Source organism: Somniosus microcephalus, chromosome 2 (genome assembly GCF_052327205.1).
Source record: "Somniosus microcephalus isolate GS21.2 chromosome 2, FLI_Smic_1.0, whole genome shotgun sequence".
NCBI classification, from domain to species: Eukaryota; Metazoa; Chordata; class Chondrichthyes; order Squaliformes; family Somniosidae; genus Somniosus; species Somniosus microcephalus.
The window spans coordinates 231,192,217-231,207,881 of NC_140988.1; the positions used below are offsets into that span (position 1 = coordinate 231,192,217).

General features: G+C 39.7%; 1 protein-coding gene across 1 annotated transcript in view; it reads right to left on the bottom strand.

Moving 5' to 3' along the window:
- Positions 1-1,362: 1,362 nt before the first annotated feature.
- usp46 (ubiquitin specific peptidase 46) overlaps positions 1,363-15,665 on the bottom strand; it is an 87,387-nt gene continuing 73,084 nt past the window's right edge. Inside the window, exon 9 of the mRNA XM_085969948.1 lies at positions 1,363-15,646. Coding sequence (XP_085826074.1) covers positions 15,545-15,646 — 102 coding nt within the window. The 3' untranslated portion in view covers positions 1,363-15,544. The remainder of the gene's footprint in view (positions 15,647-15,665) is intronic.

Below are 15,665 nucleotides of genomic sequence, written 5' to 3' on the forward strand. Positions count from 1 at the left end.
GCAGTATTTTGCTATCCTATTACATTATAATGAGGTCTGAAGCCCAAAATCCAAGGCTCCTCAAACCTCCCCATTTAAGGCGGTTTGCTCTCTGTGGGTACTTCTGAATTTCTAGGCCCATAAGTCTGCCTCCAAGTGTTCATGTGCAGCCTGAGAAAAGTGCAACACAGAAAGAAAAGGGAAAATGTGTGATATGCACTTTCACACATAGCATATACATACTCAAATCATGAAATGTTATAGCACACAAACAAGTTATTCAGAACGCAACAATGTTTTTTGCCCCTTACTCTAATCCCACTTTCCTGCTTACTCCCTATACCCTTTAATATTTTTTTCTTTTTCAAGCAAAGAATTCCCTTTTAAAAGAAATTATGGCAGAGAACTTCACATTCTAATCACTTTTGCAGAGAAATATTTAAATGTGCCCTCTTTACTGTGTCTCTGACCAGTGGAAACATTCTATTACTATTTTACCTCATCATAACCCTTCGTAATCTTGAATACCTCTATAAAAGGTCACCCTTAACCTTCCCAAATCTAATGAAAAAAGCCCGTTACTCAAGCTGCTTAACAATAACCCCATAATCCCCGATAAGTGAATCTGCGTTGCACCTATCCACTGTTATTAATATGTGTCCTATAATGGGTGCCCAAAACCACACACACTACTTCAACTACAGCCTAAGGTCTTGCACAAGTTCAACAATACCTCCTTGCTTTAGTATTGAGTCTACATATAAAAATAAAGCCAAGGCTTGTTTGTCATTTTTGGCCCTATCTACTTGCACTGCCACCTTTAATGATCTGTATCTGTCCACCAAGGTCCTGCTGCTGCTCAACTCTATAAATACCATTTAATGTGTATTTTATTTCCCTATTCTTCCAAAATGTATTACTTCACATTTTCTGCATTGAACTACATCTGACATGTATTTGCCCATCCTGCTCACCCATCTATGTACTCCTGCAGTCTTTCACAATTTGCTATACCCCCATTCTTGTGTCATTAGCAAATTTCAATATCATTCTCAGTTCCCAAGTCCTGATCATTTATGTATATAGTAAATAAGAGACACCCAACTGTAGATTATTACTCAGCACTCTTTCTATGCCAAGAAACCTTTTACCCCTACACTTTGCTTTCTACTTTCTAATCATCTCTGGGTCAAAATGCTGGAACTCCCTATGTAACAGCACTGTGGGAGCACCTTCATCACATAGACTGCAAGGGTTCAAGATGGTGGCCCACCATCATCTTCAGGGCAGCTAGGGACAGCCAATAAATGCCAGCCTTGCTAGCGACACCCACATCCAGAGAATAAAATTAAAATATATAGCAAGTAACTTTACACAACTTACTGCCATTTGCTTAAAAGTTTAATTACAGTATTTGGTTGTAACATTTTATAGTGGGATCTAGAGCAAATAAATCACACTAGTTTCATGTTAGATTTTATTCAACAAAATACAGATTATAAACAAGTTATGTATGCATCCACTGTTACCATCCCCCATTTAATGAACACATTACATTTTAAATCAAAGTGCACTGTGGCTATACATACATAGGTACACTAATATTTAACAAATTATTTCCCCCCTAGTTCAGGTTTGCAAGCCAAATGTTGACCTCTTGCAAGTTTTACATGTAACCTGCTTTCCGTTGATACACTTTTATTCACTCATACATTTCAACGCTGATTAGACCAAATATAACTTGATGAAATAAAAAAAGGCAGACAAGGATTATGAGACATTATTCATTATTGTTGACCAGGATTACAATATTGTTGCTTTTATGTATATGTCTGAAGTTATCCTAAATGCATAATTTATCTGTTGGTACTATATTACACTTTGTCAAATTAACAGAATGTTTATTGAAGTATATATATATCATTAACGTTTCCAGAGTGATCCAAGAATAATATACTTAAGTATACCCACCAAAGTTCATCTGATATTTGAGCATGGTGTAATTTCACTAAAGCAGGTTACAATTAGATATCTTGCCTTGCACTGCTGTCATAAGCACTTAGGGCTATATGAAAAAAAAAATCATTTCCAGTACATATCCACTGAAGTCTAGTTTTGGCACCTTTTAAATCTCTAACTTGCAATTCATTTTTGCAGTAGCTAAAAGAATCTCAATAGATTGTGTGTGCATTTAAACCTCAATACTGAAAAGGCTTTGCATCTTTCACAACATACCCATTTTCATTTATGCCAGTTGCTGGTTTCTGTACATTCCTGCTGCTTCCAATACAAAAAATGTACAGAACCACACACTGAAACTACATTGCAAATTGGTTACTATTGAACAAAAATGTTCAAGGCAATATTTCATCTAGCCAAAAACAAATTCTGTGCTAATATCTTCAATTCAAAGGTTATGGCAATGTAGAAAAATGTATTAAATGACGCAGAGACAAATAGTACCGTGAAAATATTGAGTTTTGCAGCATTTATTTGCATCAAGGTGTGCAAACTAGGACATAAAAAGGTACCTAAAAATGTGCATTGAATGCCATACAGGGATGTGCTAATAAAAATCATAATGAATTAACCTCAGCTCATTTATGTTAAGATTTTTTAAGCTAATAGACATCATCATTGACCAGCCAATAAAAAATCAAATTTACATTTTGACATTTAGTTTGTTATTACAACAAATTCAGCAGTATCATAGACGGATTAAAATGTGTATATTGTAAGGTACCTCGCCAGTAAATGGCCAACTTGATGACAATCTATTTTTTTTTAAAGTCTGTGTCCTTCATCACTCAAAAGGAATACACAGTTTAAAAATTGCAATGTATGTTGACTGGAAGGCGATTATACAAGTCATGGCACCATATATAGAAACTAGATTATTGCTAGTAGTGGTGCAGATACAAAACATTGAAACAGTTACTGTATTGACAGCACTGTATTTGAACACTTTGTTCCCTAAGTGCGCCTTGCCTTGTTCCATTCATAAATTGCACTAGCCCATTTTTAATGACAACCGTTCTGACTAACATCATAATGCTCCAAATTTAACAGCGAAAAAGATACATTAAATAGCAAAACTGCCCACACTTTGAAAAGAAAAGGACCTCAAAAGAAAACATACATTGCTGAGACCAAACATCCGAATATAATAATGTTCTTAAACCCTAAATACCTCAAAGGTGAAATACTAGCAAGAGTTACAAGTAAGGAAGACACGAGGATGAATTAGTTCAACAACTTCCTTATTTCTCATAATTCAAAATAAACAATTTAATGGACAAAATTCCTTTTTACTAAAGGGAAGGCAGTGGATGTATAAACAGCTGAAAACCACACTGTCTACTGGTGCCCTTGTATCAGAAGGACTAATATACTTAGTTGAGCGCAAAGGTTTTGTGATTAATTACTAGATCTCACTGAATCAATCAGTAGCTGGAATGTTCAGTAAAACTTTTTTTTAAATTTTTTTTTATGATTTTGATTATAACTAAAATAAATTTAAAGATCAACACAAGTTTCCCCAAGGACAGGTAGGGCAGAAGGTGTAGGTACAAACTTCAGCCATATCAAAAATGCCTTCAAAGTAGTAGTCTATGCTTTTTGCCCCCTTCCCCGCCCATTTTTTTGGTAGATCTGTGGACAGGCTCACATTAGCTACATGTAAATGAGGGAAACATGGCCTCTGCTTCTTGATGTCACTGTGGGTGTTTGTGCTGTGCGCAGGGAACAGTAATATAGTACCACAAGATACCAATGTCAAAATTAACTAGTGCTCAGAGTCCACAGCATTCCCCCACATCCCTGCATGTAAAGTCACAAAGCACCAACAAGTTATAAAACAAAAGTTTCATAAAGGCAATTTATATGCTCCATAGGCCCAGTGGTCAGGAATAATTTGTAGATTCATCCAGGACTTCAGCAAACAACCTCTGCAAATCCTTCAACTTGTAATACAGAACCTTAGTTTTGAGTTACTTGAATTAGCTTCCTAGATTATTTTGCAGTGTAAAGACTACACAAACACACCAGAAACATTTTTAGACAGATGAAGTGAAGTGTCCTGTGATTATTTTGCGATTCATGACGAAATGCAATCACATTGATTGATACATTATTGCCATATGCTGCCAAAATTTGATCTATTTTCCTCCCACTCCATTGTTTATACACGTCACCTGACATTTTCAGCTGAACCTGAGCAAGACTTTTGGCAAGAGCCATCATCAATTTATAGTATTTATTTATTTTTTTAATGTAGAAAGTGCAAATGATTTGCTGGCAAGGAAATTCCTAACATGGTTTAGGATTCAGCATATCCTTAGTGCTCAGTGTACTTCGCCAGACAATAGCTAAATATTTATACAATGTTAGATTATCCACCACTGGTAAGGTCTTCCTCATTCTTTGAAGTTGGTCAATTCAATGAATACAGAGTTGTCCAATTGAGTAAAATACACCAACAGATACTCTTCCTTTACAAATTTTTGCACCATGTGTGGCCATCTTGCTTAGACATTTCTCCCCAACCCACTGCAAGGCCTCATCTTGAACCAACCTTTAATTCCAACTAGAGACAGCAACAAGAGATTGCGAACGATAACAATGTAAAGATGCACACAAAATCATCAGGGGAGCTTTGTATGTGGAGAAAGAACTACAAAAATGGTGGCCATATCTATAGTACATAACTTAATATTATTTCATCCTCCACGTAAAATGTTTACAGCAAACTGGGAGAAAAAAAACAGGAGGCATGAACTCAAGTGTAAATAACAGCTCAGTCACACTGGTGCACTTGTCAGGTTGAACTGTCTAATCAACACAATTAGTAAAAGCATGCAAGTTACTCCAATTGGCTGCCTTACAGTTAGTGTGAAGAGAAAAACCATCATAATTTAGCAAACAATGTGACAATTGCGCAAATAAAACAGGTTCAAATTTTCTGATATATCATTCCCTTGCTGGTGAAAAAACTATGTGGAGATACATTCTACAACCCAATTTGTTGATCTCCACTTTATCATGAGTCTGCCTCAAGTTTTGTTCCCATAGGAAACAATTGCTTGACTGACAAATGTCTATTCTTTTATTGATGTAAAATGTTATCACAATGTGCACATCAAAATGATAATGGTCCAGAAATTCGGGTCTCCACGGGTGAGTACGCACGGGGTACTCACCCGTAAGCCCAATGGAAGTGCCGGTTTCCTGCATGCACTGCGCATGCGTGGGAAACCGGCACTTCCGTTCCTCTGAACGAAGAGGTTCAGAGGTCGAACGTGTGCGTGTGGGAGGCTGCGTGTGCGCATCAAACTTCGTTTTTTTTTTTTTTTTTTTTTTTTTTAAATACAGGTTTTCCCGGGAGGGTAAGCCTGCAGAATTTAGAAATATAAAAAGCAGGCCACAAGGTAAGTGGTGAATTAATTAAAATTAAAACATTTTTCCCCACAGGTTTATTTTTAAATACTTTAAAGCAAGGTAAGTTTATTTTTAACCCCGTTAGAAAATAAAAAAATTTCAAAAATTTAAATTGTTTAAAGTAGTTATTTCATGTAATTTATAGTTTATTTTAAAAATGTGATTTAAAAAAAAAATTATTTGAAGATTTAGTGCTATTTTGGGGCCGTAGTATTTATAAGTCTTGACAGCACTTCCTGTCAGACTTATGAATGGAGCATTCCCTGCTCAGATTGGCTCCCCATGGCCCACATCAAACTAACTGCGCCCCTGGGATACGCAAGCACTGCGCTCCAGCAGGCCCAGGATCAGAATTCCACGGGGGCTCACAGCTCAACGGCCACCGCGCAATGTAAGTGCAGGTCGGGGGCTTGCACCCGCAGGAAGCCCCCGACCCGAATTTCTGGGCCAATTTCTTTCAATGGAAGGCATATGTTGTCACTGGTACAATTTCAGCAGTTATTTCCTGAAGTAAGTGAAACTTGCAAGAGACTAAATTTATGGGCCCTGAATTTCCATGAGAGTTCTCCTGATCTCCTGCTGCAAGCTTGGCGGAACCCCCATAGAAATGCCATCAATTGCTGAAAATGGCCATTTCTCCACGGCTTCCTCTGATCTTCTGAAGTTACAGCAGGAGATCAGAAGAACTCCACGGAAAGTCAAGGTCACAAAGTCATGACTGGCTTTTTTTGAATCTCAAGGTAAGGTAGATCACCCAAGACAAAGTGCACCAATAATGTGCTGAAGAATAGAGAAGGAAGCAGTCTTAAGAAATCTAAGAATACACATAACTGAAAAGGTTTACATAGATCAGATAAGCTTACTCAATACATAATTAAAATCAAAAGAACAGCATCAGCTGTTGGACAAATTATTTAAATTACTCAGTGACTTTTACCAATGTGACAATTATTCTGTGTTCAATAATGATTCCGATTAAAAAATACTTGAAAAATTCTTGCCTTTATATAGCACATCATGGAGGGCAGTAATTTACAGAAGCAAAATCAGCAGCTTTTCTGTACCTACAACATTCACAAATAGCAACAAGATGAAGGGACATTTCTTTTTGTGGTACTGGTTGAGAGGAAATATGTTGGTCACGATAGTGGGAGAACTCCCTGCTTTTCAAGTGCCATGGGATCATTACCTGAAAAAGCAGACGTGCTTGTGTCCTAAATCTCTGTCCTTTTGGATGAGATGTTAACAGTAACCACATCATTCTCAAGAGTTGGCAAGGCAGAGCCACTAAGTAGCAACTGACAGGATAACTGAAAAGTCACACCTCAAAGGGTTGTTATCGTGGTCTCAACACCTGCGAATAAACATTTTCCATTATGGGCTTTAAAATTGGCTTTGAGATAATGCAAAGGTCCCTGTCAGAGGAAAGCAAGCCCAGTTGGGATAGTTGCACCCTCAAATGTGGGCTCAGATAAACTATGTTGTATCTGGCCCTGCATCATAAACAGTGCATTCCATTTGTACAGAAACTGGAATGGTTAAATGATGCTCAGAGTAGGAAGGCCTGAGAACCAAGATTTTCTGAATTGGGGGGGGGGGGGGGGGGGGGTCGAGGGTGAGGAGGTGAAAAGATGCCAAGAATGCTGTGGTTCTTAACACTTCTAGATATAAAAAAAGGAAAGCAACTTACTGCACCAGACCAGCTGACCATTGAGAGGTGGTGCTCGACAGTTATGGCTTCTGCAACAGAATGCATAGGATTACATAGGATATAATGCATAGAAACAGGCCATTCGGCCCAACCAGTCCATGCCGGCATTTATGCTCCACTCGAGCCTCCTCCCGTCTTTCCTCATCTGTCAGCATAACCCTCTATTCCCTTCTCCCTCATCACACCAACGCTCTTCTCGATCTTCCTTGCAGCAATGCTCCATCTCACCCTCAGTAAGCTCCCTGCTGGAGTGCAGCTAATTTACAGAACAAATGGGAAACTGTTCAACCTCCATCGCCTCCAGTCCAGATCCAAGGTCGTCCCTTCCTCTGTCGTCGAATTACAGTATGCAGACGACGCTTGCGTCTGCGCACACTCGGAGGTCGAACTCCAAACCATCGTTAACACCTTCACCGAATCGTACGAGAGCCTTACACTAAACATCTGTAAGACAAAGGTCCTCTACCAACCTGCCCCCGCCACGCAGTATTGCCCCCTGATTATCAAAATCCATGACAAGGCCTTGGACAACATGGACCACTTTCCATACCTCGGGAGCCTACTGTCAACAAGGGCAGGCGTCGATGACGAAGTCCAATACCGCCTTCAGTGTGCCAGTGCAGCCTTCGGTCGCCTGAGGAAGAGAGTGTTTGAAGACCAGGACCTCAAACCCGGCATCAAGCTCATGCTCTACAGAGCAGTAGTAATACCCGCCCTCCTGTATGCCTCAGAGACATGGACCATGTACAGCAGGCACCTCAAAGCACTGGAGAGGTACCACCAACGCTGCCTCCGCAAGATCCTGCAAATCCATTGGCAGGATAGATGCACCAACGTCCGTGTTCTCGCTCAGGCCAACATCCCCAGCATCGAAGCTTTGACCACGTTCGCTCAGCTCCGATGGACGGGTCACATGGTCCGCATGCCCAATACGAGACTCCCAAAACAAGTGCTCTACTTGGAGCTCCGACAAGGCAAGAGAGCCCCAGGTGGGCAGAGGAAACACTTCAAGGACACCCTCAAAGCCTCCTTGAAAAAGTGCAACACCCCCACCGACACCTGGGAGTCCCTGGCCCAAGGCCGTACAGGGTGGAGGAGAAGTATCCGGGAAGGCGCCGAATAGCTCGAGTGTCTTCGCCGGGAGCAAGCGGAAGCCAAGCGCAAACAGCGGAAGGAGCGCACATCAACCCAAGCACCCCACCCACCCGCCCCTTCAACCACCGTCTGCCCCACCTGTGACAGAGACTGTAGGTCCCGCATTGGACTCATCAGTCACCCGAGAACTCATTTTTAATGTGGAAGCAAGTCATCTTCGGTTCCGAGGGACTGCCTAAGAAGAAGATATGCTTATCTAGTCTCCCCTTAAATGCTTCTATACTATTTGCCTCAACCACTCCCTGTGGTAGCGAGTTCCACATTCTCACCACTCTCTGGGTAAAGAAGTTTCTTCTGAATTCCCTATTTGATTTCTTGGTGACTGTCTTATATTGATGGCCTCTAGTTATGCTCTTCCCCACAAGTGGAAACACTAATTTCTACTCTATCAAAACCTTTCATAATTTTAAAGACCTCAATTGGGTCAGCCCTCAGCCTTCTTTTTTCAAGTGAAAAGAGACCTAGCCTGTTCATCCTTTCCTGTTAGGTATACCCTTGCATTTCAAAATATCATCCTTGTAAATCTTCTCTGCACCATCTCCAGTACCTCTACATCCTTTTTATAATATGGCGGCCAGAACTGTACACAGTACTCCAAGTGTCTAACCAAGGTTCGATACAAGTTTATCATATGCCAATAATCATTTCTTCTGATAGATTATATATAGAGATCAGTTTCTGGGTAATCCCACTTATTCAATATCCAGAACACCAGAGAGCTATAAAAATCAACAAAAGTATACAAATAAAGCAATGAGGTGGGAAAAAGAGAACATGAAAAAAAACTTGCATGGGATGTCAATGCCAACAGCAAAAGTTTTTATAAATATATTGAGAAAGTGAGTGGTAAAGGGAAATGCAAGCCCATTAAAAAAATAGATGCAGGCAAGACTATAATGGAGGCCAGGTTGCATAAACTTCTTTGTAATAATGGAAATGGCTAACTTATTAAAATTAGTACTTTGCATCTGTTTTCAGAGTGGAGGAAGAGGACAAAATACCAGCAATACAAGGGAACCTAAAAAGTCAAGGGGAGAAACTTAGTGGATTTAATTTAAGTTTTTTTTTTGATAAATGGACAAAATAATGGGACATAAGATAGACAAATCTCCATAACCTGATGGTTTCTACTCCAGCATATTAAAAAAAGTGAAGAAATTGCAGATGCATGTCATAATTTTCCAAAGCTCTCTAGGTTCAGAAATTGTGCCTTTGCATTGGAAAATTGAAAATGTCACTCAATTATTTATGAAAGGAGGGAGAGAGAAACCATGTAACTGCAGACCTGTAGGTTTAACATCCGCTGTGAGGAAGTTACAAAAATCGATCAGAGACACAGTGACAGGGTACAGTGTGGATTCACTAGCATTAAACCAGGACTTAAAGGGTTAAATTATGAGGCTAGGTTGCATAAACTTCTTTGTATTCCCTCAAATTTAGAAGGTTCAAGGGTTATCTAAAATCGAGGTTTTAAAACGATTAAGGGATTTGATTAGATAGACACAGATAAAACTATTTCTTCCAGTGGGGGAATCTAGAACAAGGGGGCAAAATCTTAAAATTAGAGCTAGGCCATTTAGAAGTGAAATCAGGAAGCACTTTTTCCCCACAAAGGGTGGTGGAAATCAGGAACTCTATTTTGTGCCCCCACCAAAAACAAGCGCCGATGGATGCTGGGTCAATTTAAATTTTCAAGACAGAGCAATAAGATTTTTGTTGGGCAAGGGTATCAAGGGAGATGGAGCAAAGATGGATAGAGTTGAGATGTTGATCAGCCATGATCGAACTGAATGGTGGAATAGGCTCAAGGGGTTGAACGGCCTACCATAGTTTCTATTCTTAAGAGCAGCATTGTTTCACAATGGAAAGTCAATTTGTATAGGCATCATTCTTGCACCGTGTTGAACAGAGATAATCTACAATTGTAATGACTAAGACCAGAGTGAGTGAGTGAGGTGAGTGAGTGAGGTGAAATAAGGCAGTACTTCTTACTGGTAGCAGATTCCTTGACATGGAGACTCAAGTAATTTCTGTGGTGCAGGAAGTTTTTAAGATCCAAGTGCAGCAACCACATCTATGTTTGTGTCTCTTCTCTTCTCCCTCCTCCTAAGCTCAGAAAAACATGCTCCTCAGACCTTCTCAAATCCTGGAAGCTCACAGCCACTAGGCAGCTCCCAAGAGACTTGTAAAAATAATTCTATCTTGAACATTTCCTTCAGAATGAAGGAGTTCACTATTCATCAATCCAGAGAGGATTGGAATCTTCTTAGAAGTAGAACTGGAGTTTCCTGGTCTGGAAATACACTTCTACTCAAAATTTCCTGGAATTAACAATGAGAATCCTAAAAAAAAGTGACTTCCTTGAATCTTTGGGAGCATGAAAAGGGAGGGGCATCTTTGAAGTGAAAAGCAGAGATATCGACAATCTCCATCACCCAACCATCTGATGAGCCAATGTTTGTCTGAGGACCACCACATGCAGTCTGATATTGGTTGGGTCTAATATTTAGTCTAAATATGGTAAGCCAAAGGGAAGTTAATGACAGCTGAATAGAGAGAGACTATTCTGAAGTTAGAGAGAATTTTGGTTTAACAGGTCCAAATGGGACCAAGACAAACTGATCTAAATTATGCCAGATTATCTTTGTCGAAGTCCAAATGGATGATGGGGAGGGACAGGTAAACTTAAAAATGTTCACTTTATTCATGGAGAATTTTGACTTTAGCAGAGACTCTATGACCTAGGCCCAGTTGTGAAGGTGTAGGAATTTCAATCAAAAGAAATCGTGACTAGGATACAGCGAGTATAAATACTCTTGTCATTTTGCTTCCTAAAGGTATCTCATCCGATCCACATCTAAAGATAAACTATGGATAAATCCCACCAGCTTTGGTTAATTCATACAGCAAACAGTCCAGGAGTCTTGACCAGTGTTAATAAGGAACTTGTAATATAGAAACATAGAAGATAGGAGCAGGAGTAGGCCATTCAATGAGATCATGGCTGATCATCCAAATTCAGTACCCTGTCCCTGCCTTCTCCCCATATCCCTTGATCCCTTTAGCCTTAAGAAATATATCCAACTCTTTCTTGAATATATTTAATGAATTGGCCTCCACTGCCTTCTGTGGTAGAGAATTCCACAGGTTCACCACTCTCTGGGTGAAGAAATTCCTCATTTCAGTCCTAAATGGCTTACCCCTTATCCTTAGACTATGACCCCTGGTTCTGGACTCCCCGGCCATCAGAAACATCCTTCCTGCATCTGGTCTGTCCAGGCCTGACAGAATTTTATAGGTTTCGGTGAGATCCCCTCTCAATCTTCTAAACTCCAGTGTGTGTAAGCCTAATCAACCCAATCTCTCCTCATACGTCATTCCTGCCATCCCAGGTATCAGCCTGGTGAATCTTCGCTGCACTCCCTCCATGGCAAGAACGTCCTTCCTCAGGTAAGGCGACCAAAACTGCACACAATGCTCAAGGTGTGGTCTCACCAAGGCCCTGTACAACTGTAGCAAATGTAAGAAGTCACACAACACCAGGTTATAGTCCAACAGCTTTATTTGAAATCACTTCACCTGACGAAGGAGCAGTGCTCCGAAAGCTTGGTGATGTCAAATAAAGCTGTTGGACTATAACCTGGTGTTGTGACTTCTTACATTTGTCCACCCCAGTCCAACTCCAGCATCTCCACACCACAACTGTAGCAAGGCATCCTTGTTCTTGTACTCGAACCCTCTTGCTACAAAGGCCAACATACCATTTGCCTTCTTAACCGTCTGCTGCACCTGCATGCTTACCTTCAGCGACTGGTGCACAAGAACACCCAGGTCTCTTTGCGCTTCCCCTTCTTCCAATCTATTGCCATTCAAATAATAATCTGCCTTCCTGTTTTCGCCACCAAAGTGGATAACCTCACATTTATCCACATTATAGTGCATTTGCCATGTTTCTGCCCAATCACCCAACCTGTCCAAATCGTACTGGAGTTTCACAACATCCTCCTCACAGCATACCCTCCGACCCAGCTTTGTGTCGTCTGCAAATTTGGAGATATTACATCCAATTCCCTCGTCCAGATCATTAATATATATTGTAATATATACTGATACCAGTGCTGGAACAGACATTGCCTTGGTAATTTGTAAAAATCCTGCAATGCATTCAGAAAACCTTTTTACAGCCAAGGGCACAGCTTCAAGAAATCCTTTAGGTAGGTTCTAAGGGCAACAATCTAGTTGATTACATCTCCCTATGTTTATAAGGCTTGCATTAGCAAGCTGATTTAGCGATTGCGGTCCCTCTGGATGGAGGATCAATAGAGGTCATTTTTATCTCCATGGATTTTTTTTCCCCAGCAAATTAAGATGGTCGAACAGACCTTATTGTTGAGATTGAAGCATGCTTTATAGAAATAGTGCAACACTGCTAGGCAATATAAGCAAATGCTATGGATGTTGGTCCTAAGTAAGAATCTAATAGATAAAACAGATCTTAAAAGTAGGAACTCACATGAATTGGAACCAAGGACAATTTGATCACAGAAAAATCTCAAGAGGCCGGCCCTCAGCCAATCGATAACAAAATTCACTGAAATCAAAATTTGCCAGAACTTCTGCAAAAGATAATGGCCCAGTAATTCGGGTCCCAACGCGTGAGTACGCACGGGGTACTCACGCGTGGACCCGATGGAAGTGCCAGTTTCTTGCATGCGCGGGAAAACGGCACTTCCGGTCCCCTGAAAGCAGGGGTTGAGGGGTGAAACGCGTGCGACGTATGAGGCAGCGTGTGCGCGTTGAACTTACTTTTTTTTTTAAAAACAGGTTTGCCCGTGCGTGAAGGCCTCCACTTTTTACACATTAAAAAAAGCAGACGCAAGGACTTCATTTTAACAGGTATGTGGTCAATTAATTAAAATTAGAACATTTTTCCCACAGGTTTATTATTTTTAAATACTTTACAGTAAGGTAAGTGTATTTTTAGCTCCGATTTTTTATAAAATTATTTTTTTCAAAAATTTAAATTATTGTTTAAAATGGTTATTTATAGTTGATTTAAATAGTGTGATTTTTTTTTTTTTTTTTAATTTATTTTAAGGTTATGTACTGTTTTGGGCGCCCGGAGTTTTCCAGTTCTTTCTGTCAAACTCATGAATGGACTTTTGCCTTCTCCGATTGGTTGCCCAGCGCTCACGTGATCCCAGCCGACGCATCGCACTAAGTACCGCTGGGTCACGCAAGCACAGCGCGCCGGGAGCTGGAACAGGCCACAGACAGGAAACCCACGCAGGCCCAGGCCTCAACTGTCGGCGCGCTATGCAAGTGTAGGTCGGGGGCTTGCACCCGTGGGAAGCCCCCAACACGAATTTCTGGGCCAATAACTGCACAATTTAAAATGTACAACCAAGGTGAATAAGCATAAAATGTTGTTTACGTGCACAGACTATACCAAGAGGCTGTACAGAGGTTAAGGAACATTGTCTCTAGGTGCTTTCCTTCTGTTGAACAGCACTTCACTTCTTTGTATGTAAAAGCTGAACCTGATTGAGTTTTTTTCCTCTCCACCAAGTTTCCTTGAATTTTGCTACTATAAAATGTTAAGTGTAAGCAAACACATTTATATCAACAACATAAGTAACCAATAACCAAGACGATTATTTTTTTTGGAGGGGGAGGAGACAGGAGGAAGATAACAGTTTTAAATTTAAGATTTCTTGTGAGCAGGACACAATATTTTTATAGCAGATCAATCTGATGTGGACTACGGATTACAGCCTTACTTTAGAAGCAAAGTAAATAAGAAAACAGTAAATATTTTGTAAAGGTTAAAAAAATCCAAAGTGAGAGGAGTCTCAAATTTGCAAATAGAAAGTGTTAATCAAGTTAGATTTTAAATTAAGAAGCCCTTTCATTTGATTAGCACAGTATAAACCAAATCCATCAATCTGATTTGAACCATAATTTAAATAGGAGAGATTAAGATATACTTTAAAATTGACCCAGTGTATCAAGCACCCATTAATGTTTTCAACTGAAAGTGTACAGAATTTGGCTTCAGTTTTGTGACTAAGCATTTTTGTCAAAAAAAATGTTCCCATTAAAGGTTATTTATGCCATCCAACATGTCTATTCACTTTGCCAAAGATAAGATACTGCAATTCCCGAACCTCTGGCTGTAATGCCATACTACAGTATTCCATCTAATACATTTATTGCATTCCCATAAATGATGTATGATATGATTAAAAAGAGACACTAGATAACATCCCAAAAAGCAATATAATACACTTGATTGTTAGCAACAATCAACATGGTCCTTCAGTACTATCCAGCTATAATGGGAAGCAATCTAAAGAACATAAGCCTAAACCATTAGGCTACAGTCAAATATGATACTGCACCATTTAAAAGTGACTGTTCATAAGGTTCAAATTTAGCTTGAAAATGATTTCATTGCACATCAGGATAAAATAGTAAGAGTCCACGATTTGTTCCCACTCTCGATCTTTCAGCTGACGGGACCTTATTACACATACAAAAGACAGAAAATATAACGATTTAGCTACTAAAATAACCTAAATAATCAAACTAATCAAGTTTCATTTTCTGTGACATACTCCCGCTATATACCAGTCTGCCATGAAAGGGCCTTTAACATGAAGTAAACAAATCACATTGTGAAGCAGTGTGCAACAATATTTGCAGCTACATTTTCAATGGGAGAAAAAAAATTAACCAACAGAATGCAATCAATTAATTCTAAAATCCAGTGAATTAGCAGTCATTTTAGATCAGGCAAACTTCCACTTCAACATGGTGTAGAGGCAATTTGTCTTCTCTCTTCCCCAACCTCCTTGAAAACCAAGGTCTAATATTAGTGAAATAAACAAGTATTTGGGTTCAGCAAAGGAAAATACACCTCTGAACAAAATCGGGAACACTACCATATCTATTGGTTTACTGTCATGTATTAGGAAAAGACTTATTCAGTCTTGCATGCGTACTTGCATTACTTTTGTTAGTATTTTGACTGGCTGTTCCCCTGCCAAAACTACTCCGACTTACAGAACTCTTTTTCATACGATCACACGTGTCAGTAGCCTACAAATGCCCGGAGTATGATCGTAAATCCTGTTCTGATGCCCTATAAAAAGGGCCCTGAAAGGACATTGCATGTCCTAATCATCGGTTGGCAATGGCCTGAGCTCTTTTGGACTAATTAACTATTCATCTACCTGATTATTCAGGCTAGTACTTTACAATTTACTCTCTTGATTGATAAAATAAAATATATCCAGACTCTGAGTTTTTTGAAATGTCTGAAGTCAGACCGTAGAATTCTTCAATAGCTTGAGCATCAATTTTCTGTAAAAGAAATAGAATC